This window comes from Lissotriton helveticus, chromosome 11 (assembly GCF_964261635.1).
Source record: "Lissotriton helveticus chromosome 11, aLisHel1.1, whole genome shotgun sequence".
NCBI classification, from domain to species: Eukaryota; Metazoa; Chordata; class Amphibia; order Caudata; family Salamandridae; genus Lissotriton; species Lissotriton helveticus.
In genome coordinates this window covers 1,030,628,700-1,030,655,010 of record NC_136072.1, presented here as the reverse complement: position 1 = coordinate 1,030,655,010, position 26,311 = coordinate 1,030,628,700, and the positions used below count along the sequence as shown (strand labels likewise).

Genomic DNA, 26,311 nt, shown 5'->3' with positions numbered 1-26,311 from the left:
CACCCCGGTTCAGCTGTCCCTGCGTACCGAAACCCCGGCAACATGTTTCAGATGCCTCGGGCCCGGCTATGAAACCTAAACATAAGCCTTCTGACTCTGGCTCAAGCTAACCCCATTCCGGCACCGGAAAGTCCTCCTCGGCACCGAAGCAACAAGTCAAACACTTGTCCACGCGGAAGACAGCCTCTACGTCAGAACCCTCGGAGATATAGCAAGGACAAACATTTGGAACGGAAATCTTCGGAGCCGAAAAAGACTTCTGACTCGAAAAACTTGCCAGAGCCGGAGAAAGTTTCAGAGCCGCAAAAAGCTAAAGGGTCGAAGACCCCACGGAAAACCTCACAATCTGCCTCCAAAGGAGGGCCGGACCCAAAATCTTAGCCACCGAACAAAGACTATTTGCCCACGCAGCCTGCACCTGATTTAGCAGATCCAAAGCAAAAAAACCTGTTTATTGATCCATACACGGGCAAACTAGTCACCAAGCCTCCAAAGAGGAAACTGAACACTGCAGAAGAACCTGCTATACCTCTCAAACAACAGGACATGGGCACTAACACGTCCCCACCTGTTTCATCCCCTCCAATTAATCCACATCTATTGATTTCTCCACCACACTCCCACAACCTATATTTTCACCTCCACCATCAGATAGTGAGGATGACACAGATGGAGATATAGATCCACGTGGGGATGATTCACTTAACATCCCACATGACGTAGACACTTGGGGTGACTACAATAAAGATCATGACCCACATAATGAAAGTGCTAGCAACCATGCTCTGTGGTTGTTTTATGTTTTTTGTTTGTAAAACGCGTTTCTAACTAAATGCTTTTAAAATTAATAGTTATACACCTCAGATTTATTTGTCTAGCTTTCATTGTAAAAGACGGGTGTAATTAATTGGTCTTGATAAAACATGATATTCATCAGCTGCCCACCCTGGGATCTTTGAAAGTCCTGCATATCAAGAATTGACTCAATTAAGAAAATAGATAAGCAACTGCCAGGAGATTTCATTCAAACGGCCGCATAAATGACACAGGTGGTCAGTGCGTAGCAAGGGTGCATACGGCCCTAATGCAAGTAAGGAAAACCATCCTCCTGATTACAGGTTGAGTAGTCAAATGCAGCCATTGTACAGTGCAGTGGGCCCCTCACGCCCCTGGGCACTAGTTCCACTGCACTGGCTCCACCAATGATAGCTGTGCTCCTGAGCCTGGTTAAGTCCTCTAGTGCTCTTACAGCCGGCATTGCATACTGCTTGTTTAATGATGGCTCAGGCCTTCGATACATTTTTGGGAAGGTCACTCCATGGCAACAGGAATGCAATTGTCCACCTTTAATGTTTGATTTAACGACCTAAGCAATTCCTAGCGTTTTCTTTTATCATATCAATTGACGCTGAAAGAAATGATCTGTATACGCTACAGATGCATCGTGAGCTTTGTGACTGGATCAACTAGCAACTTTACCCTTTTGTGAAATTCTGATAAAGTTTGTAGGTACTGTCATTGGTTGGCATTCAAAGAATCATCCTGCATTTTGCGTTTTTTGCTGTTTTAGGACCTTTCTTTAATGTCTTCTACTGTTACATGCCCATTCATCTGGGGAAGCTGGTTTGATTTGAGGTGTGCTAAGACCTGTATGTTAAAATAGTGCACCCCCTGCCACCATTTTGTGTTCACAAGCCAGTGAAACCAACCCCCCCCCCTCCCCCCCACGCCAGAAACGGGGATTTTCTACATCAGAGGGTGCTTCTGTGAGCTGTTTAAACTGTGTTTACTAAGGACCGTGCACTTCGTTTTTTTGGCAAGGAGAGGGAGTAAAGTTTTATTCATCAGTATTGTTAGATTTCAAGTTAGTGAGGCCTTTACCTGCCGAAGTCCAAAGTGTGGATTGAGCCTGTCTGTCTCCTAGGAGATTCTGAACAGGAGAAGCAGCTTCCAACTCCCTGGACAGCAAACCTTGTCTGAGGTCTCTAGGACCTTATATGGTCTGCTAGTGGTTGGTACATGTGTACACTGATTGGTGGTTATAGCTGGTGTTTCTATTGGATGAGGCTTAATGCCCTCATTGGTTGGGTATTTGAGGGTTCTGATTAGTTTCTGTGTCTGTGATTCAATCTTTTCACCACCACTCTGCAAACACTCCTGGTGCACTGTTAGTTGGGGTATAAAGTCCTGTAGTATCTTCATGTTATGTTAATAGTGTTCCCCATTGCATTGTAACTAGCTGCTCAGCCCGTGTGAGTGTTCTGGGTGGAATATTGATATGAGTTGAATGCTTTGGTGCCTGGTGTGAGTGAGACAATTGGGAAGATGGGCTGAGCAGCTAGAAGGCTACTATCCCTGTTACTATGGATGTTAAGAATTGAATAAACCTCTTAAAGACATATCTAGGCTACGTCTGCATTGTCACCTCTACGCTTGGAACCAGCTTATTACAAGTCCCCTTGGCTCCTGGGGGTCTTTGGGGGCCCACTAGTCCTCCTGTTATCTCCAGTAAGTTCCACCCAGCAGGATTGATGAGAGTTCGTTATAGGCCATGTCCCCTTTTTCCACCACTTTGCAAACATACCTCCTGGCGCTCTACTTTGTGGGCGATGAAGTCCCCTTGGATGCTGGCTGTCCTTTGGGGACAAGAACACCTCCTGTTACTTCCAATAAGTCCCACACAGCGGGATTGCTGAGAGGTTTTCAGATGCCCGGCCCTTTCTCCCCCACTCTGCAAATGCGCCTCCTAGCACACTACCCTGTTATTAAAATAAATAAAGAACTGCTGCATAGATCTGGGAGTGTGACCGTAGTAACATAGCGGTTACGTTTCAGTTTTTTCCAGTCATTGAAAAGTAACCGCTCATTTGAGAGCAAATTTTCCTCTAGATTGCCGCCATATTGTCTTAAAAGCAGTCATTATATTGCCTAAAGACCACTTTGCAGTGGGCGTTTTGGGATACCCCTTCAAAGCACGATGTAAAACGAGCATTACAAATGCAATTGGTCTTGCATTTGTTGGAATTGGAGTTATTGGCATTATAAATGCCAATGCTTTTTACATAGTACACAAAGGAAGGTATTGGGTCCTACCACTGGCTAGCCTGGACCTCAACAAGTATTAAACAGAACAAAGGTGGCTAGTCAGGTTTGTTTTGTAGTGAATTACAGCCCCGCAACCAGTTTATGTTGCGTGAACCAGACACTTTTTTTTTGTCACAAAATGATTTATTTTCATTTAAAATGAAGTTTCATTAATCAGTCCATATGTTTTCAAAGGAAACTCATGTCAAAACAGTCGAATCAATAACATACAATAATGTGCGCAATATATACAAATGTGCAGGGGTTCATAGTGGATACTCAAAATTCATGACACCAAAAATAACTTTTTACATGACAAGTACATTCAAAGTAAATTGCAACATCAAAAACATTTCAACAAAGAAAACTGATACACATAGGAAACCCCCAGCCTGTGACAAGGAAGAAGGGTGCAGCTAGGATTGACTAATACCACTCTGGTGGAACCCGCTGTTAATCCTTAAATTAATAAACACGTCACAGGTGTTGTGAGATAGGCAGGCAGTCCAATTCCATCCCCACTTCCGCCTGTCCACTGGTATTTGAATGAAAGGACTGGTTTCCTATGTGTATCAGTTTTCTTTGTTGAAATGTTTTGAATGTTGCAATTTACTTTGAATGTACTTGTTTAATGCTTTTTACATAGCCATGTTGCATGGTGCAGTACCATATGAGACCTATTGCATTAGTAATGCTTGTTTTGTTAGTTTGCATCTTTGAACAATAATTTCAACTATAGAGAAAGCAGTTGTAGGAAGTAAGTTCACTGCCTCAAGAAATGCAAGACACAGGATTATGTATTAATGTCTCTTTGAACTGCTGTTCTGCTACAATTTTTAAATTTGAGGGAACACTTATTAACCCCTTGCGAGCCACGGTGGTGCTGTGCTAGTGATGGAATGGTTCCGTCACGGCCCGGCTGCCGCGCCTGCGCGGCGCTGGTTTTGCTCCTGCGCTGAGCGTTCTATTAGGCGGGCGGGGCCGTGACGGAAAAATTCCGTCACAAGCACAGCGTCACCGCGGCTCATGACGGAGTGGTTCCGTCACGAGCATGGCGGCGCCGCGCAGCCCCCTCTCCCCCCTCGCGCCGCGGCGGAATTACCGCCGCTGCCAAGGGGTTAATGGTATTATTTCAGTGGAGTAGATCCCTCTAGGTGACATTTGCGACCACCACTCCTGGTCAGTGCAGATGAACCTTTGGTCCAGGGTCTTTGTACTTTAGTAAAGTTGGAATTATGAATCCACAATACCCTCAAAGTAGGCAATCCCATTATTCAGTCTTTGTTTCAATCCAGTGTTCTAGAACAAATGACTGATTGTATAGAATAATGAGAAGTGAGAACTGACAAAATGCTGACTAATAATACAAAGAACAAGAGAAGTCTCTGTAGGCTTTTGAGCAGAGAACCTCACAGCTTGGCGAAATGGAGATATTGATCAAGAGCACATGCAAGACCGCATTCATTGTTGAAGATCATCTTCCATGAAACTTCTCGCAACAAACAAACAATTATGAGGCCATTGAATATGCCTTTTCAAGCTTGAGTGAATAATGGCACCTTGGAAGCTTAAAGACAAATTTAATTTTTGTTAATCATCCTGCTCCGGTGTAAGAATGTAAAGATTTTTTTTACGTGTTTCTCTCTCATTTCACTAAACATATGTGAATTATAGTACTGAATTAAATTGTTGCTGTTGCTTGTGGAAGATAATTAAAATCTTGCCCTTTCACTTGATAAGCGTTTTTCATAGTGAAGTCTGTGTCAGCCAAAAGTAAATAATGATTTTCATTTGTCATTCAATTTTCATACTTTTAGTCTGAGTCAGTCAACTCCTTAAATCTGAACATTTGGTACTTCTACTTTTATTTGTATTAGTGCATTCCATTTAGCAAAGCATCTTACTGTACTTTATGGCTATGTGATAAAGTTTTCTTTAGGCAAGGCTTCCTAAGTTGGCTTGACATGATATTAAAATGTTATGTTAATGAGCTTTTAAAGCATGCGATTACCATGAAGCGTCTTGGTCCTAATGTCATTATCCCTGTCATGTAGTTCCTATAAACCTATATAGAATCTGCACATTTAGACAACATATACTGTAGGATTGGAGTCAGACTGATTCTAGACACCCCTACCGAATATGTTAGCCTGTATACCAGCTAGCTCACAGTGCCACTGGAATCTCCTCTTACCAAGGAAAGAATAGTTAATGGCAACCATCGAACATGACAACCCTGATTCCTCAGAAATGTGGAAACAGTATACTACTTTTCGCTCAGTCACTCGTGCTCACTTCGTCTCAGAGATACACAGAATAAACGGTGGGGACCTGTTTCAATACGTATTTATTGAACCCGCGTCATTCTAGTGTAAAATAGGTGTGCTGGAACAACCATAAGACAGTAACAGATATAAATGATTATAAGCACTAACAGCGTAAAAGGATGGTAGATTTCTACCATTGTGCTAAAACAATGAATACAGGCAAGTATATAAAATACATGACAGTAAAATGCGTACTTCTACGATGCGTCCCTAACTAGATGTACCTGAATGTACCTAGAATGTATGTGGGTGTAAAGCCAAGAATCCCTCTAGGATAAAGTTGACTCCATTACCTGAAGTGAGAGACTGTGGGAGCCCGTCTTTGTCTCAAGATGGACACCCCGCAAGGGATGTCAGACCACTGCGAGCTGGAGTGTCTGCGTGCAGGAGCCTCAGCGTCTCACATCAGTGTGTCGGCATGGAATGTCTTTTTCTCCTCTGACTATCTCAGCAAGAGATGATGTATATATACCCAAAGTGGGGTGAGTGTTTGATTTGCTCCAGGGGGTGAGTGTTTGATTTGCTCCAGCGCTCCGTCCATCATCCCCTTTGGTATCGCTTTATATACTCAAAGTGATAACCCCTGGGGATATACCTTGCTCTGTCATGTCGGACTGGGATGATGGAAGGAATGACCCTTGTACATAGTTATTATGCAGGAGATGGTAGGCCTGCTGTCCTGCTGTGATTCCAAAAATCTTCATGCATAATAAATTAAGCTTAAGCTTTTTGGAGAAAACCCATGTCATCTTTGGACATTACCGTAACTAGGTAAAGGGTCCGTACTAAGCACTGTTAAGTAGTGTAATGGTAGGCAGAATATAGGTGAAAGGTTAGGTGACTACCTGAGCCTATAATAGGGTACCTATATGGAACATAACATCTCCATCTAAAAACATTTCCGTAAAAAGGTCTGCCGGTACTGAGTTTAACCGGGATGTTTATTGGAATATTTGACGGAAAAGATATGTTTTCAAGTCCTTCCTGAATCTTAAGAGATTAAACTTCTCCTTGAGATGGAGGGGGAGGGAATTCCACCAATAAGAGGAGGAATGAGAGAAGCTTAAACCAATGTGATCTTTTAATTCTAAGAAAACAGACTTGCCTGGCGGTACTGAATCGTAAGGAGCATGAGGGCATGTACCAGTTAGTGTTAGCCTGTAGGAAACCCGGGCCAAAGTTACGCAACAAAGGGCCTTAAACTTGATACTTGCCCTGATAGGCAGTCAGTTCAGATCTCTAATTGCTTTGGATGCTGAACAGAATTTAGGGAGGTTATTAAGAGCTCTGGTTGCCGCATTCTGAATGGTTTGAAGTTTAGGTTTAAATCTTTTTATTATTGGAAGACAGTGCAACGTGGTACAAAAAGTAGGGTGGGTACACCAGGTATGAGTGGCAATACTCAGCGGATGCATGAAATGCAAGGCTACATTGGTAATAACAGCAATGTCCAACCTGTCGGGGACAAGAATGCACTGAACCAAGAACATATTAGAACCGAAATAAGCCAAGAAAACCTTCCCCCGCCCTTAACCCAACCTCCCCTTCCAAACCCTTCCCTTCCCTCCCACCCCCACCCAGTCCAGAGCTCCCAACAGTCTCTCTACCGCTCATTTGCACAGTTTCTGGGCTTCTCATGCTTCGAGTACCTAAGGGTCTGTAGCTATAGGCGCTGTCAGGCGCAACAATCTGAGATATCTGGGATACGTTAATTCCGTGAATTCAGTCAGCAGAAGGGCCCTGAAAGGTTGCCAGAGTTCCTCAAATTGGTCCCCCTTCCCTGCTGCGGTGAGCGACAGCTTCTCCATACCCAACACGTGCCACATCCGTGGTTTGAAGTTTACTCGGAATGCAAGCCTGAGCACCAACATAATGGGCATTGAAATAGTCCAGCTTGGAAATGTCAGGAGCTAATATAACTGGTTTCATGAGATCTATAGGAATGAAAGGTAGGATTTTCTTCAGAAATTTTAGTTTCCGGAAACAGGAGGAGGTGTTTGGAGTGGTCAAGGAAAGTAAGATTAGAGTAAAAAATGACTCCCAAATTATTAGTCTTTTGAACTGGACTGGGGAGGGGTCCAAGGCTTGACTGCCACCAGGAAGCGTTTCAGAAGAGTGGTCTCTGTCGAATAAATGGACTTCTGTCTTGTCAGAATTGATTTTTAGGAAGTTCTTCTGCATCCTCTAAACAATCATCAATTTGGGTGTCCGAAACAACAGAGAACCCAAAAGAGCTCACCAATCGCTCAAAGGAATGATGTAAGCATTAAATAATGTAGGGCTGAGTGAGGATTCCTGTGGGTCCTCACATAGTAGTGAAAAGTAGTTTGATGTGAAGCTGTCTAGTTTTATAACCTGTTATCGATTTGACAAAAAAGATTTCAACTATCCAAGGGCCCCATCCGCCTGTGCTTTCTAAACAGTGTATCAGGAAAGCATGATCCAACGTATCGAAGTGGCTGAGAGATGTAGCAGGATCAGGGCTGCGTTATCTCCTTTCCCCACTATCGATCTGATGGCTTCTGTTGCAGCTAGTAAGGTGGATTCCGTGCAGTAATGTGACCCAAATCCATGTTGAGCAGGGTCCAGGCTGTTAGAATTTTCAAGGAATAAAGAGATGTCATGATTCATGTTTCCTTCTAGAATTTTAGCTGGGAGTGGCAGACTTGAAATGGGTCTGTTATCTTTTACGTCTAAAGGACAGAGGAATGGTTTCTTTAATAAAGGCAAGATGCATGCCTTTTCCCAGACCTCTGGAAAAATGCCCGACTCCAGTGCCATGTTGAGTAAGGGGGTGAGGTAGGTGGAAATTTCGGCTGAGAACAGATATAGCACCTGCGGAGGACATGGGTCTCCAGGGGCTCCCGACTTAGTGGAGATAATCAGGTGAGAAACTTTCTCCTGAGAGAGAGAGGAAACTGATCTCAGCGTAGAAGTCAAAGGGCCGACATCCGGGCCCTGATTCTCATCCTCTCCTGCAACCCTTGTAACAGGATCAGGACAGTTGGGGGCTGTCGTAAAGTCCTTGTAAATATCAGTAACAAAAATGCTGATCACCACCTCCTGTCGTAGCGCAGTGTAGCAGAGAAATACTGCACCAGGGACAGTCGTGAACAGTTACCACTTTCCTCACAGTTTTGACATTTGCAAACAATACTCGTTGAATGCTATTTAACTAGAAAACGTGCAGATTGTCTGTCATACTAAAATATTTTCAAGGTAAATGTGGGTTTATGATTTCTCTCTTTTCTTGGATGAATAGCTTATTATAGCTGCATTCAAAACTTGGGAATACATTAAAAGAACGTATACTGGAACAAGAACATTACTTTATTGTAACACTGTGCTCTGCCTTTAGCATTTTTAATTTCACTCTTATAATCCTTTACTTTAATTTTTCATTATTGTGGTGTTTGGCTGAGCTGCGATTTTATGAAGCATTTTTGTGTCATGGGCCTAAAACTAATTTTACCTCTAATGGTAGGTTTAAAAAGTCTAAATGTTTTAAAGTATTGTTCTGGAAACAAAAGAGAATGATAGAGCCACAATTACCATCAAATACCGTTTTGTTTGTGGTTGTTTGAACAACTGATATCTGTTAATTCTGTGCAGGAAAGAGTTCATGTAGTCTAAATTCAGACTCCAAGTTTGCCTACACATAGATGGAGGACTGTGCAGAAGGTTGTAGATGTCGGTAGGGCATAGACAGTGGTATTCTCAGCACAGCTTTCCAAACCATAAAATTACCGGAGTAAAAGCTCTCAAAAACTTGAGCACCATATATTTTGTCATACAAAGGCACACCTGCAAATTTTAAGGGATGAGTGGTTCACATTCCTGTAGCTTGGAGTAACCTTGAACAGAAGTTATTGTAACTTAATATGCTCGCAGGGATAATGGCAGTTAACAAAGATCTTGTAAAAATAACGTTGAAAAACTTGCACTGTTAGTTTGCCATATCCCATAAAATGTTAATATTAAAAGAAGTGAGAACATTTTAACCTAAGTTAATCTGTTTTATTTTAAATAAATATTTCCACTTTCTTTTCCCAGGAAACCTCCATTTTAGAAGAGTATAATATTAACTGGAGTCAGAAGCTTGGAGCTGGGATCAGTGGTCCAGTTAGGTAAGTTTTTTTTTAATTTAAACTTTATTGAGAATAAAACATGTTATAATTATGCATTCAAATATTATATAGTTTGACATCTAGACCTTGGCGGAGTGTTGTCATAATAGCGGCACGTTAAAGATACATGGCAACTCGACTCTTTTTCTGGCATGCAATTATCGTTTTACTCTGGCATATACACTAGGTGTGGTATCACCCCGTCATACATTTGTAGGTCTGTCACTAGCGGGGATTTAGTTGACGTCCAGGGCCACAGGGCCTGAGGTTTGGTCAGGGAGTTCCTCAGTATCAGCTGATTGGCGAAGGTATGTCACCAGGGGAGCCAAATGTCGTGTGGCCTACTTGCCAGGGACATTAAATTCCAATATTCACTTAAGTGTGTCTGGCAGTGCCCTGCATCTGCTAGCCAGTGTTTAGACAGTGGTGCCTGTTTGCGGCCCCAATGAATCATCTCCCAGTTAGGTAAGTTATGTGTTTGTTGATTGTAGCATGTCAAGGTGGTGCAACAGGTTAGAAAATGGAGGAATATGCGTTGGGAACATTTGACAGAAGTTTTTTTTGTTATGAATCAGATCACTCAGTTTGCTGTAACTGTGCATTTTCGGATGCCATTATCTTTCTCCTGCACACTCACTGGTAGGGTACTCTGAAATTACTGTAAAGAAACCTAGTGGTAATATATAAAACTCATAAAAAGCAACTTGAACCTCTTCGGCTAGGACAAATTCCTCTCCCATGATTCTTTGCAGTTTAGGTTAGAACACAGCCCTGACCTTTTAATTTGTTGCTTTATGCAGCTTAGGTCAAGCATAGATCCCTAGGTTTACATTGTAGACGAAATATTGCCTCTGTGCCACAAAAGGTAAAAAGGTCAACTCTTATGGGCTTTGTGGTGTTTTTTTCTGCAGTTTCCATGCATGAATCTTAGTAAATTAATCTGAGTGCCCCTTAAGGTATGCCCTCTGAGCACCTCTTTTATTTATATCCTTGTTTCAAGCTCAACATATAGTTTGGTTCCAGTCACTCAGTGTGCACGGGGACCCACGTCTGGGCATACCCGTCCCACTTATGGCGATGCAGTATAGTATACAAAAAAGTGATGGATGCAATGCTTGATTTATTCTCAGCTACTGGCAAATACTTAAAGCCGCATTCCAGTCCATCATTGTTTTGCAACAGTTTGGACCCAGCCATATGGAAATCGGTCTTGGCCCTGTTCATTGTGCCCCAGGATTCAAGCTATATCTCCTTGATGAGCGCTAATCAATGCAAAACTACCCCTAGGTTGCTTGTGTTCTGGTTCAGGGAGGACATTGCCTGGCAGTTTGGGCTGGACAGTTCCCATTGAAGCAGGGTTAAAACTGATTTGCTTACGGCTGGGTCTAAACTGAGGTAGCATGCTGGGCGAAAAACAGTAAACTTGGAGGCTTCGCTCAGCGATTGGCAGTGGGTGAGATTAATTCAAGAATTTCATCCATCACTTTGTTGTAGATTGTTCTAGAGACACAATTGAAAAATAACATTTCTCCCTTGTAGGATGTGTTTAACTCTAGTATATAAATGTGCTCTTTCTTTTACTATCAGTCAGTTGTTCTCATAAACTGTCTGCCAGCGCTCATGATAATTTTTGGACTATTTTGTTAGTGAAGCATCCTAGATCTCTGCCCAGCAGCAGAATTTTCTGGAAATGCAACTAGCACTAGCACCTACTGGGGGATATTCACTTGAAAGTTATAAACCTGAACCAACTACTGAATTTGTTGGCTGTGTCAACTCTTTGTGAACTCTCCCTTTTCAAGTGAAACGTGTGCACCATGTTTATTTCTTCCAGACCAGTATGTGCTTTTTGTGGGTTACCTGGGTTCGTGGCCATGGACTTAATTCTACATCACCTCATAGCTACTGTCTCTATGTTGGTTGGATGCAGATAATACCTGCTTTACTCAAATCCAAAAGACTGGACTCCTTTTCACATGGCCATTACCAATTATTAGGATGCAAATGTGTTTGGATACCTCTGAGATGCTCAATTATATGTGTAACTAGGCCCCTTGCTTTTCCCTACCCTTCCAACCATGCCCCTCACTTTGCAGTTGAATGTTTGTTGAAATAGAGTCCAAGAGAATTATAACCCAAAGATCAAGGGGTAGCACCATGATCACACTTGTGTGCCAGAAAGATACAGATCCAAAACCTCACTACTGATGTTTTGTTGAATTGTGCACACCATTGCATTCACATGTCCACCCAAGTAGATGCTATGAAACTATCTTGATAAATGTGTCTTTTGCTATTCTGTTATATGACCAGAGGACGCACTCCCAGTTCCACAGTTAAACATGCAAAATAAAGAAAATAAGTTCTTCCCTGTTGAAGGTATGATATCACTGGAGATATAATCTATAGAACAAGAGTCTACGTCCAATTAATGTGGCTAGTTCCCCTTGCCTTTTCCATGCCCTAAAACCAACGAAGTGAGACCTTTGCATGTATACCATTGTAAGAAAGTGGAATATTATTTGGGGTGGGCGACTGGATAGTACCTCATTGTCACGAAATTACCCTGAGCTTAGTCCGCTGCTTGCTATGTCACTGATCAGATAGTCTTATCTTAAGGCAATGTATAAAGTATTTATGCAGTACCAAAACCGTAATAAAGTCAAAACAACAAGCAATAAACATCCCAAACCGAAATACAAAAATAGACAAACAACTAATAAATAAAATGACACCAAAACTAGAAAAATCCAATTAGTGTAACCAGAGTTAAAACTTTATAAAGTTTTTAGTAGAAATTACATCAAAAACACAAAGAGCCAATGATAGTCAATGGGTGTGGTAGACTGGGACCTAGGTGGGATTTGAGGCCAACCACGATGAATCCCTGGTCCGATACAACAAGCGGACTAGTCCAGGTTAAAAGTATGGAAGTCAAAAGGTTCAAAAAGGTTTTTAAGTCCCAATTAAGAAAGGGACTTTCTCCCTTTTTATTAGAAGAAAACATGATCGCTGAAATTGTTGCTGCTTCAGTGGACGTGAAGACCCGATACTTGAAGCTGGTTGGTCCCTCTTGAGCTTTGGAAAATTTTTGGACGTTTTTTTTAAGATCCCACTGAAGAATGGTACTTGGAGGTTTTCTTGGATATACTGGGAGCCTTGACTGGGATAAAGCTCAAATTCAGTCTGATGCCATGAAACTGCTAGCCGGATACTTTTTGCAGCAGGTCCCCCTAGAGCAAATGTTTTCAAGTTTCCAAACAGTCTTCAGGTTGGCCCTCTTTTAAGACTCCCGGGACCTCAGAGGAAAGCGTTTGGAGACTCTCAAGTTCAATTGGCACTGGTCAACTGGGCACTTCAGGGAAAAGCCGTCTTTAGCTTGTTGTGTCCCTGTAGCTACACAGGAGGTCAGCCAACTGGCCCTTGAAGTCAACATCTTTGTCTAGGATACAAGGGAGAATAGAACAAGTCCTTCAGGGATCCTTTCAGGTCACAGGCAGCAGGTCTAGTCCTCTTCTAATCTTCTGCATGTCTATAAAGTTTTTTAAGGATGGTGCTTGCTGATGCCGCATTTATCAATCGCACAAAAGGTGATGGGACCAATGCTTGCAAAAAATCTAACTACTTGCAGCCAAATTCACTTTATTTCGGTTACAAAAGTAGCCATAAAAGAAGATACAAAAATCATAAATATACACCCAGCACTCCATTACATTAAAATGTGAGGTAGGAGTAAATAAAGTGCATGTATCCTTCCTTCTTCCCTATGAGGTAGTAGCAAGTAAAGTGCAAATATTAGCAGACATAAAAACTCATGAGGCCCAAGGCACATTGCCAATAATAATGATAATTAAGAAAAGAGTAAAAAGACCACATGGTCGGGCTGGTATCTTTTCATAAATGACCAACAGTCACAGCAGGTTCCTCAAAGAGTTAGGTGTTACAACCCGCTCAAAAGGTACCATCCCATTAAAACATCAGTGGTTTCCTTCTGCTAATTGCACATTTTCAAAAGGAGCAAATATTCATGCGGTTAGATGGGGAATCAAGTTGCTGACAATAAACCAGGACCTATCCAGTGTTTCTGATTCCCTGCTTCTTATTAATAGGAATTGGAAACCTACTGGCAGTCTCTCAAGGTAGCATTACAGACAATTGTTTTCACCCACTGTGCCATTGTAGACAAAGGCCCTCTTTATGCAAATCATCATTGTCCTTGCTCCTCATGGGAACACTTCATTACGAATTGCCAAACATGCCCCCCCAGAAGGGCACACAAGCAACACCCATCCCAAATTCATCAGTTATGTAATAGCTTGAATCCTATGGCACAGTGAGCAAGAGGCCTATGTCTGGGCATACCCTTGGCCACTTATGGCTTAACAGCAGCCACACAACAAGTGATGGGAGGAATGTTTGCAAAATGTTTAACTACTGGCAATAGCTCGGGTATCACTCAAACCAATTATTTTTCTCCCACTTTGCCACTCTAGACAAAGGCCTGCCTTATGCACATCAGTATTCTTATAAACAACCAAATATATGGTGTGTAATCCCTATAAATCGACCAGACCAAGAATAACTGCTATGTGAAAGAGACTGTAGTTCTAGATTCCTTACCTTTAGAATTACCCCCAGGCATCAGACTGAATCCAGAGATTTTTCTTTAGCAGTAGCCCTGCATGTCGGTAGATGGCGTCTGTCGACTCCGCGTCACTGTCGTGTTCACTGTGTCTATTTAGATGCCACCCCTGCACGCTGCTATTGGAGAGCCTGCCCCTTAGTTACTTTTTGACTAACTTTTGTCGACATCTATTTGAGACTTCGACTCCTGGTAGCACGAGAGATTTCACATCGCCAAACCGGATTCAAGCCGTGCGAGTCCTGTAACCACCTTATGTCGGTTACAGACCTCATGTGCCTCTGGTGCCTGGAGCGCGACCACGACCCGAAGTCATGCTCCAACTGCCGGGCCATGAATCCAAAGTCTTTGCGGGAGCGGTCCCGAAATCTGTTGGAGGCTTGGCAGTCAGCTCTGGACGTTCGAGGTCCCGGTTGAGTGGAAGGTCTTGGAAACAGTCGAGTAGCCACCATCACCATTCGTCATTGAAGTCTTCGCACTCCTCTGGTAAGTTGAAGCTCAAGAAGAAGGCGAAGAAGCACCGTCGTTCTTCGCCTTCTCCCCGTCCGTCGCCCAACGCGACGCGGGACTCGGAGCTTCATCGCTCTCCAACTCCGTCTTCAGGGACTGCTTCTGGGATGGCTTCGCGCTTCCCTCCTTTTCCCGGAGCCAGTGCGTCCCCTGGCCAGCTTCGAGCTTTTTATGAAGTGCTTCATGGCATCTTTCTGCAGCCTAACTCCGCCGGGTGCCTTCTCGCCCAGTGAACTTAGTTGGAGGCCCTGGGGCTTCGATGCTGGTGGCAGAGGGCCCCAGAGGATCCAGGCCTGGAGGCGGATCGACACCGGTCGACCTCCCGGTACTTTCCCTGACGCCAAATCCAGTGATGTGCCGGTCGTGCTCCCGACTGGCGCCGACCCCAGTCTCCCCGACTGGTACACGGCACCAGACCGACCTCGCTTAACTCCAGTACCGGCACCGTAGTGCACGTTCGTGCCTCTGTTCGTCCCTGGCCTGAATGGCAACCAGAGGGGGGTGAGGAGGACTGGGAGGTGTCTGTGGACCCTTTGGCTGACCAGATTGATGAGCCGGACTGGCGAGAGGAACTGGGTGATGCCAGTGGTTTGGATACCTCCCCAGACCTTGGTATGCTCTCCCCCCAACTGTGGCTACGGAGGAGGGAGCTTCATATGCAGTGGTGTTGCGTAGGGTGGCTGTGGCCTTGGGCTTGCAGCTTCCTACCGTGGCAGTCAGGATTAACCTCCTGACAGAGGTGCTTCAATCAGCATCAGCCTCTCCGGAGCCCCTTGTGCCTTTTAATGAAGCCCCCACTAACGTCCTTCTGGGCACTCGGTCCAAGGCCAGCACAGGGGCGCCATTGCCCGGCCCCAGACGACCCACTTTTCCTCTCCCAACACCCTACCCCGAGACCTTGGTGGTCAAAGCCTCTTCCTTAAAGGGTGCATTCCCTACTGCTCCCCCAGATAGGGAATCAAAAAAGCTGGACCAACTGGGGAAGAAAATGTATCCTTACACCACCTTAGCGCTGCAGTCTGTGAACACTGCATGCCTCTTGGGCCGTTATACTCATACAGTGTTGGATACGGTTGCGCAAGTGCTGCCACAATGCCCGGTGGAGGCCCGGCCGTTCTCACCCATGCAGTAGCAGAGGGTCGAGACACAGCTAAGTTCACCATTAGATGTGGGCTGGACACCGCCGTGTCTCTGGGCAGAATGGCTTCCACGTCAGTAGCCTTGAGGTGCTAAGTCTGCTTGAGGAGGTCTGGTTTGTCTGGTGATGTCCAATCCACCCTTCTGGACATGCCCTTTGATGGCCGTTGCCTGTTTGGTGGCAAGGTGGACTCTGTATTTGAGCGCTTCAAGGATTCTAGGGCTACAGCAAGGTCCTTGGGCCTTTCAGCATCTTCTCGTCCCACGTAGTCTGCTTTTCGCCCTTTCGTGGCTACGTGAGAGGTGCCCCACAACGTTCGGCCCAGTCTAGCCACGAGTCACGCAAGCTGCCCAACCTATGCGTGGCCGCGAACGTGGGACCCATCAACGCGAGGCATGCCAGTCCACCCATAACCCCCCTACAGCAGCCTCCAAACCCTCCTTGTCCGACTTTCAGGGCCACCAGAGGCCAGTGGGTGGCAGGATTCGTCATCATCTCCCCCCTCCCTACCCCCACCCCTCCACTGGCTGACCATCACGTCGGACTAGTCGGTTTTGCAGATAGTCCAAACAGGCCACTCCCTCCCTTTCAAGACTACCCCTCCCTCCGTTCCACCAGCCTTTCATCTCATGTCGGAGGATCATTTGGCCATTTTCTGCCTGGAATTTGCAGCCGTCTTGGCCAAGGGAGCTATCAAAAGGGTCTCTGTGCCAGAAATAGGTTGTGGTTGCTACTCCCACTACTTTCTGGTACCCAAGAAAGACAAAGGCCTGCGTCCTATCTTAGACCTTAGGGCCCTCAACCGCTTCCTTCGGAAGGAGAAATTTAAAATGCTCACGTTGGCTCAGGTCCTGTCTGCCCTTGACCCCGGAGACTGGATGGTAGCTTTGGACTAGCGGGAGGCATATTTCCATATCCCTGTTTTGCCAGCCCACAGGTGTTACCTGCTGTTCACGGTAGGCCACAAGCATTTTCAGTTTACTGTGCTCCCCTTCCGCCTTACCAGCGCCCCATAGGTGTTCACTAAAGTGATGGCGGTGGTCACAGCTCATCTGTGCAGATCAGGGGTTTGTTTTCCTCTATCTTGGCGACTGGCTGTTGAAGGCGGGCTCGCCACAGGCTGTCTTATCCCACCTCCAGACTACGGCCGACCTCCTGCATTCACTGGGGTTCACTATCAACATTCCAAAGTCACAACTGACTCCTTCTCAGAAGCTCCCTTTCATCGGAGCAATTTTGGATACAGCACAGTTTCTGGCTTCTCCCGAGCAGCGAGTCTGGGATATTCATGCTATGATCAAGATGTTTGAGCCTCTATCCCAGATTTCGATGGGATTGATTCTGAGGCTGCTGGGCCTCCTGGCCTCCTGTATCCTCCTGGTGGATCATGCCAGGTGGCATATGCAGGCTCTTGAGTGGGACCTGAAGTTCCAGTGGGCGCAGCATCAGGGGAATCTTTCCTATGTCGTCCAGATCTCGGAGGTGACTGTACGTCAATTGGAGTGGTGGCTCACAAACCAGGATTGGATCAGCGGCAGATCCCTCTCCCTTCCCCAACCAGAGTGCACGGTAGTGATGGATGCGTCTCTCCTGGGATGAGGGGGCCACCTGGGAGAGGCAGAGATCAGGGATCTATTCTCTCTGGCGGAGTCCGGACTCCACGTGAACCTTTTGGCGCTCCGGGCACTCCGTCTTGCACTGAAGGCATTCCTTCCTTATGTTAAGGGAAGAGTAGTACAGGTGTTCACGGACAACACCAACGCCATGCGGTACTGCAACAAACATCGCGGGGTGGGGTCCTGGACCTTATGTCAAGAGGATCTTTGCCTTTAGACATGGCTGGAACATCAGGGCATATCCCTGGTGGTTCAACACCTGGCAGGTTTTCTGAACGCCAGGGCGGACAAGCTCAGCAGTCTGTACATGATTGATCACGATGGCGTCTTCACTCGGAGGTGGTGTAAGGTCTCTTTCAGCAGTGGGGAGCAACTAGGTGGTAATTTTCACTTCAGTTTCAGTACTGGATATTTTGGGAGCTGAATGTCTGGCCCTATGGTAAATGTCCCTCCCCTCCTTTTGGGTTAGTTAGCTGCGGATTTCGTATTGAATGGAATAGGGCCTTCTTTGTCAAATATGATCTGCACTCCAGTTTTTTGCCTGGTCTCAAACTTTTTGTGATTCAACCCTGGTGTGAAAGCTGGGTTCCCGACTATGGCGGTCAAGGGGGACGGAAACGTTGTGTAGCCCCTCTTCACTCCAACTGCGTCCCAGACCCTAATCGTGGGAGACGGATTTGTGTGAATAGTTGTATGACATATGCCTCGATATTGTCCCCTTTTGCGTTCCTGGGTGCTCCCCTAATGCGCATGTTGTTCCTCACGGATCGAGTCTCCAAATCCTCTGCATGGGCCTGGAGGTCTAGTTGTTGCTCCGACAGACATATGATTTCCTGCTGTAATTGTTCGATTTCCTCATCGTGTGAGTAGACTTGTTGCTAGAGGGTGTGTAATCGTTGCCTGTCATCTGTCGCCTCTTTTCGCACCGCTTGTAATTCACTCGCTAGGTTGCGTTTGATTGCCACTAGGTCTTCCCTCAAACTTGAGAATAGGGTCTCCAGATAAGACCGCGTGACCGGTGCTCCTGAATCTTCCAGCGATGGGGAATGGGCTCTACTTTGTCCTCCTTTATTCTTGATCTCCTGGGTCCATCCCATTTTAGCAAACAAATCTTTAATGGAGCACCCTTTCTTCGTCCTGCCAGTTGCCATTATGCAGTGTTTTGAGTGTTGTCTTCCAAACTCTCGCGGTGGTAGGCAGCGATCAGTCTTCTAAGCAGGTTCCCCACCCTCTGAGGCCCCCGCAGCGTGTTTCTGGCACACACCCACGCTTGCACCCCTTGCTGCCACTGGGCGATCGATTTGGAAAGGCGATGTGACAGACCCCCTGCTCCTTTTGTGGGGGCCTCTGGGGTGTCTCAGGAGGCCGTGATTAATCGCTATATGTTCCTCACCTTCCCAGCAAGCCACGCGTAGATTCTGCAGCTATGACAGGGGCTGATCTTATCGGCTCGTTGCAGGCACCCGGTTTGGGAAATGCGTCAAGTTGCTATGTTGAGGTCTCTCTGTTGTCTGCTCCGCTTGTTACACCTGCAGGCTCCGACCGTGACCCAGGCCCCAGGCCCCAGGCCCCAGGACCGTCGTACCCGGAGGTGTGGGCTGGCCTCTGCGTTATAGGTAGGCCCGGATCCGGCTGAAGAGCTCCGTTTGTCTCTGTGATTGTTATGGCTAAATAGCCTACACGGGCTCACGCGCGCTGCAGATACAAATGTCACGGATCTCCGAGGCCTATCTTCACTTAAGACCCATCTTTACTTGAGGTCCAACACCAGGGCTTGAGTCGGGGTACCACGCGGGTGGACGGCGTCCCCCCACTTATTTTACCGGGTGGACGCCGTCCCCCTGCCAAACAGCTGGACTTCACTCTTTGGCCTCTCTGGGATGAAGAGCTCTGAGCTCAAAGCACGCTGCTCAAGCGCTGACTTCTCAGATGCAATCTCATCTAAGGGATGAGCGAGGGGAGGCAATGAGCCCGATGGTGCAAGCCACCTTTCGCGACGTCACTTCCTGTCGTGACGTCACTTCCGGTGACAGCGTCCCCCCACTTCTTTTTAGGTCTCGCACCTGGCGATGCAGCGCGAAGCGCTGTCGCCAGCGAGATCTATTGTCTCGGACTTGGCTCTCAAGGGAGACAGGAAATGGGCACACGCAGGCCGGACTAGAAATGTGAACGCGCGCGTTGAGCCACGCGGTGTGCACATCTCCTGTCCCGCTTCAGTCTACCAAGCAAGCTGCATGTAGTAACTGCGCCAAAACACACATGTGCAAAAAAAACACACACACACATCCCTCGCGCCGCCAGTACACGCGTACTTGTCTTCCTCAACAACAAGCATGGTGTGCTTTCCTTCATGGCGGATGGACGGAGGAACCTGATATGTGGGCTATAGAAATGTGCAGCGTTTTCATCTAACCTATGGTCGGCTTAACCATACTCGGCCTTGGTTGGAGTGTGGGGTCCGTTTATCGAATGGCATTACTATGGGCTCGGTGTTTGTGCTCCCCGGGTTCTCCCTGCGGACGGCGAGTAGTGCCCCTTCCCCACAAGATGTCTACCTCTGTGAATGTGGTAAACAGCCCAGACCCCCACCTCGCGGGCTCCACGAGCTCACTAGGAGAGGAAGTGAGGCAGGCGGATCTGACCGGTTCCTGTCCGTGCCGCGCGCCGCAGTCGGAGGCAGGGTGATGGAGGCACAGCTTTAGTGGAGCTTCCCTCCCGCAACCATGCGGTACTCATACGGCTTAAGTAGGTGAAAACAGCGTTTTCTAATAGAATTAGAATTGTTTTCCCAGTGTCTTAAGTTGGTCTGTTCGACGCCCGCCCCAGGTTGAAGGAGCTCATTGTGTGAAGGTTCAACTCTAGCCGGTCCTTTTTGGGGGGGAGGGGGTTTCAATGTACGTAAAGCGGAACATCGCCTGAAGGTACGTGTGCGCCGTAGCTGTCATCTCTGATTGATCCACATATGAGGTTAACTCATTCTACATGGGTTCCCCATGCTGAGGGTTGCTTTTAAGGGTGGATGTTGTTGAAAAGGGGCACTAAGCCTCGCTTGAGGGGTTGACGGGTATGGTACCCTACGTGTGTAGGCTGCAGTTGCCTTGTACCTGTGTTAAGGAGTCCCTATCCACTCACATCTGTGGAAACATTGCTGGTGTTAAGTTGGCATGTAAGTGGCGACTCCGGCTTAGATGTGTGTTGGGGAGAGGGGGTGGGGGGTTATTGGGCTTGTATATTGGCCGTTTTGTGTTGGCGCTGATCAAAGTGGCAGCACTTGCTTTGCCAATGGCAGGTGAACAATGGATTCCTGTTTTCCCTAGGATGAATATTCAATAGTAAGCATGTGTTGCAACGGTATATGTATTTGCCGTTTTCACGGGCAGCAGACAAATGAATTTTAGGGTATACATGTACCACCCTTTACGTTCGTATTTGTGTCCACCTAATAGCGGGTGTCTATTCCGCAGAGATACTCACTCTACAATTTACAGAAACCAAAGCGGTGCGTCATGCTCTCAGGTGGGGGGCAGGGGCTTCACATGGGTTCCGAGTGTGCACAATAGACCAGACCATGCTCTTGGTGGGGGAAGGGGCTTTTCATGGGGTCTGACACAATGCAAAAAACATCGGCATTTACAATACTGCCCTATACCGACCAGAGCCTTCCAACCTTTGAAATGGTCTGTGGTGACGAACAGAGCGGGCACTAATGGACCAGGCCTTACCGGGCACTAATGCACCAGGACTTACAGGGCAGAGCAGGTGCTAATGCACCAGGACTTACCGGACAGAGCGGGCACTAATGCACCAGTACTTACTCTGCACTAATACACCAGAACTTATCGGGCACTAATGCACCAGGACTTATCGGTCACTAATGCACCAGAACTTACCGGGCACTAATGCACCAGGACTCACCGGACAGAGCGGGCACTAATACACCAGGACTTACCGGGCACTAATGCACCAGGGCATATCGGAAAGAGCGGGCATTAATGCACCAGAACTTACTGGGCATTAATGCACCACGATCTACCGGACAGAGCGTGCCTTAATGCACCAGGACTGGCCGGGCAGTGCATTAAGACGGGCAGAGTGGACACTAATGCACAAGGACAGTGCGGTCAGAGCGGGCACTAATATACCGGGAGTGAACGGGCAGAGTACCAAAGGAGCGGGCCGGGCAGAGATGGCGATAGTGCCCCAGGACTGACCGGGCAGAGCACTATGACGGGTAGAGCGGGCACTAATGCACCAGGGCTGACAGGGCAGAGCTCCAGAGGACCAGGATGCACAGGGCAGTATCGGGACAGGAAGGCCCGCACCATGGCCAGGGTGACCGGAGCCAGACTGGCACTGCTGCTTCTCCTCGCCGTACCCCACACAAGCTGGGGCAGAGCCAGGCACGTTTTGAGGGTTGAGGCAAAGGGAGCCAGCATTATTGTAGCGCCTCTGAAAGGCTGCACAGGGGCGTATCTACTGTTCCTCTGAAGGCTGGGAGGGCTGGGGCAGAGTCAGACAGACTGCTCTGACCTGGTTTCCTGGTAGGCCAGTCAGAGCTTGAGGGGAATCCCAGGCCTCGGGTTCCCCCTCCAGGGCTCACACTTCCGGGTCCCTTTATTTCCGCCTCCCTCTGTGACAAGCAAACACATCCTTTTCTTTTTTTAAAATGCTTTTCGTACTTTCTAGTTGTAAAAGCTCATTGTTTATTCGCAAACGTGATGTAATTGTTACATCGTAAACACGATGGTCAGTTTAAGCACTTGCACTTACGTGAGTTAATTAACCGTGTGTCTTTAATGCTGTAGGATTTTTTTATTTTTAAAGAGAAGACCGGTAGTGCAGGCTTGGCCTGCGATGTAGGGTTTTCATAGTATTGTCTGATCATCCATTTACTTACATCATATACCCTGTCCGAACCATGTTTTCAGCTTACTGCCTTAAAGATATACTCCCAAAGACGCATTTTTATTAACCATATGTTATGCCACTATGGGCCCAGGAGCATCCTACTTTGATATTTCTGGTAATTACCAACACTACCTATGGCTTAGAAGGTTTGTCTGAGGTGCATCTTTACTGTTTGTGCTTCCTAAACAAGGCAATCCATTTTGTCTGCTTGATTTGATAACATCTGCTGTGTTCATGAGCACTCCTATTTAAAGTCTCCCTTGCTGAAATCCTCCATCACCATTGACAAGGATCATTTAATAACAAGCATTTGCAATGCTATAGGTCTAGCATTTACGCGAGTTTGAGCTGTTGACATTGCAAACAACAATGCCTTTTATTTCTGTTTTCGTTTTTAAAACATAAATAAAAGGCATTGTCATTTACAATGTCAATAGCTTTTAAACTTGTGTAAATGCGAGACCTATTGCATTGCAAATGCTTGTTTTAGTTCTTGTGCCCTGTCCAACACTGTACCTGGGGCTCCACCCCCAAGCGTCCGACCCCTCTGATCTCGATTCTATATCTGACGAGCCACGGCCTGCAGGCCCCCGGGACGATCCGGGCCCCCGCCAGGCCTGATGTGTCTACGGGGAGGTCCTATCTCGGGACCAGCACCGGAGGCCCCGTTGGTAATGACTCGAGTCCAACTCACCGCAGGGTCCCAGCGTGACACCCTGGAGGTCCCCGCCATTCCAATCTCACACGGCCATGCCTCGTCTGCCTCTGCGTGTGTGTTGGCCCGGGGGCCTACGTCTGAGCCCGGCGTCACCTCTGCTTCACGGCGAGGGTCCCTGTTCGGAGCCGGCCCCATTGATCATGATCTCCCTCTGCTCCTCCAGACGCCTCCAAACACCCAGCATCAGGCCTGGCTGCACCACTCCCTCCACTCGGCCCGAGACTGTTCACCTCCCTTCAGTTGCACCATGCCTCTTCCCTCTGCAGCGTGGTCCTGGATGTCGACCGGGTCCCCCCAACTTCAGTTCCGGTCGAGGCTAAAGCTGAACAAAGGCGGGACGAGGCCTCAGCTCAGTTGAGAGTGAGCGGAGGAGAGATGCGACTCACTCCGTCGCAATCTTGGCCACGACCAATAATACATCTTTAGAGCAGGTTTTGGATTTCATTTATTTGGGTGTTATCCTGTCGCAAAATTGCAGTTGGAAGGCTGAAACAAGTAAAAGTGCTTTGAAATTGCTGCAGGAGGCTGGGGCTCTCCTAAGGATGGCAAGAAGGCTGAAAACAGCGAGCTTAGCACCTGCACTAGAGATGTACAAGATTAGGGCAAGAAGTGCCACCCTCTATGGTGCAGAACTCTGGTGCTTCACATCTTACTAGCGAGCTATCCGTAAACGAGAATACGTTTCTCAAACATTTAACAAATCTCCCATATAGTTCCCCAACCCTCCCATTAATGCAATATATGGGCTTGTACCCCATTTTATTTACCATCCAGTCGAGGCCATTATTATTTTGGCATAGATTGTGGACACCACCAGAGCTTGAACCCTATAGAGCACCCCTCAGACAGATTCTGAAATCAGCTGGAGACTTGAGGATTTCATGATTGTCTCATGTAAGGAAAACATTTCAGTCTTTAACCTTTTGAGAGTCTCTTAGATTTCTCAGATGACTCTCATTTGATATCAAGGCAACTGATAAGAGATCGATTATAGAGAATATTTCTGGGAAGAAACAGCCAAGCACTGTAAATCGGGGAGTTTGAGAGACCAGTTTCTCGACCACAAGCTTGTGCCACTCTATGAACCTATGTTAGATGTCATCTAGGGCTCTCTCCCTAGACAGTTATACTTAGTTTAGGTATGGGATCTTGCCTACGCTACATTTCATAGCTAGATGGGCAAAAACTACTAATTCTAACATTGTTTGCCTCGCTTGTGACCGTGCTTCGATTCATTAGTATATCTTGTATTCTTTTGTGAGGCCTACAAATTCCCAAGAAGAAAGTGGATCATCCCCTTATGCCAAATACCAGGCATATCCAGCCGTTAGGATTTTAAAAATAGGTACACCGGAGGTGATTGTCAGTTTAGCTAAATTCTTGTATGCTGCATGGATACTTCGCAGTCAGCGTAAAAAGCTGAATTTGGGATTTCATTTGTAGTCTATCGCAAATCATTTGAAATTTTGGAAGAATTTTGTTTAAACTGTGTGTTTAAAATGTGATTTAGTCACTATAAATTACTATTGTCCTCTTGGCGTTTAGTCTTATAAAGTGCAATAATAAGCCAGAAGGGATAATGCTCATTTTATATTTGTAAGCTTTTATTTAATACTGTATGGAAAGTTTTTCTGTAGGAACCCAAAATATGAATTGCTGTGTACAGCTAGGTTGTGGCATCATCGACCGCATGAGAACGTATACATTTTTTTTAATAAGAACGATGGCTTTGAATACTACTTCAAACGGTTGCCAGTGGTTAGACTAATTACATGCATTCCTCCCATGACTTTTTGTGTTTTAAAATAACTCCCTATATGGCCTAAGGTATGCCCAAACATGTGTACCTTTGTTCACTGTGCCAGTGGAACCAAACTATACCTAACTGAAGAGGCAACATCAGGCTCAAACTGGGTTTGGGTTACTTGTATGCTGCTTTGAAGAATACCTGGCTTGGCAGTTCGGGCTGGATTGTTCCTTTTGGAGCAGGACCCAGACTGATTTGAAATTGGCCGGGTTTCAAGTGAGGTGGCAGAGCAGGCAAAATAACAGTGGTTTGGAATACTACCCCATGTGATTTGCCTGTGGTTGTAAGCATTCTTCACTCATCAGCTTTTGTTTGGTTGTTGCCACATTTAGGCCTTGCACCAGCTAATGGGCGGGGATGAGTCCCGCGCTCCCTAACCAATGGGTTAAAGGTTCCCAGGGGCTACTGTGCCCACAGCAGTTCCTGTTTATCCTACTGCAAACAATACCATAGTGCCCGCTCACTCTCAAAATTCAAAAGGAGTAAACTTTTTTGCCCTTGCGCAAAGCCTGTGTGTCCACCCACAGGTGCGACCATGGCAGTGAGCAGTCCCCTCCTCTGTGGTCACTCAATACTGGTTCTAGGGGTAGCTTTCATCCCACTGGGTTTGGTGCAAGCCTGTCTATGGGGACGAAGACAGAGCCTGTCCAAGTTTCACCTAACGTTCTCTTGTGACAGGGCCTTTGAAGTTAATTAAGTTTCTGGGTCCTACCCAACTCAAATCCCTTTAGGCCAAGCACAGACTGGGCAGTGGCTGGAGAGCTAATGCTAATTTTTAAAAAAATTTTTTTTTTTTTAAAACCTTTATTAGCATTAAGCAGTTACATTCAGAGTATACCAACCGTCACGGTTGAACATAGGTATAGAGGTAGAGTATGCAAATAATGTAAAACAGGAGCAATGCAAAGGTACACCTCACAAATCTATGCTGTAACTCAGGAGAACTCAGTACCGATATGGCCACAGGATTAGGGAAGGTTTGTTTTTTAAATTAAAGTTAAAGAAGAGCAGGATCTGATACCGCACAATTAGACCTTTCCAAAGCCAGGGTTACACATGAAATAGGATATTCACAGCAGGACCATCGTAGGCAGGATATTCATGTCAGGACGTAGAAACAGGATATTCAATAAACATTACATGTCCCCACCTAGACCGTGTCCGCCCGCCGTGTAATAAAGCATTAAAAAAAAAAACATACACCATTTATCTGAACCAGGAAAACGCACGGAGAGTCACCTCTAATCAGACCCGCAAGAAAGAGAAAAGAAGAAAGAAAGGAAAGCAAAAATTAAAAGGAAGAATAAAGGCCATAGAACAGAAGAGAAAAATAAAAAACAAAAATACCCCACCCCCATCGCCCCACCCTGCACCCCTGCATATGGCTACGGCCTACCCCCTTAGCAGCGTGCCTGTCGCCCCGTATCTAAACCC

At 46.4% G+C, this 26,311-nt stretch overlaps 1 protein-coding gene across 4 annotated transcripts in view; it reads left to right on the top strand.

The window, feature by feature from the left end:
• The window catches only part of MAPKAPK5 (MAPK activated protein kinase 5), a 631,170-nt gene that overhangs the window by 128,939 nt on the left and 475,920 nt on the right, over positions 1-26,311 (top strand). For all 4 annotated transcript variants that reach the window (XM_078667433.1, XM_078667435.1, XM_078667434.1 and 1 more), the window contains exon 2: positions 9,465-9,538. In XM_078667433.1, the coding sequence (XP_078523559.1) occupies positions 9,465-9,538 (74 nt within the window). The remainder of the gene's footprint in view (positions 1-9,464; positions 9,539-26,311) is intronic.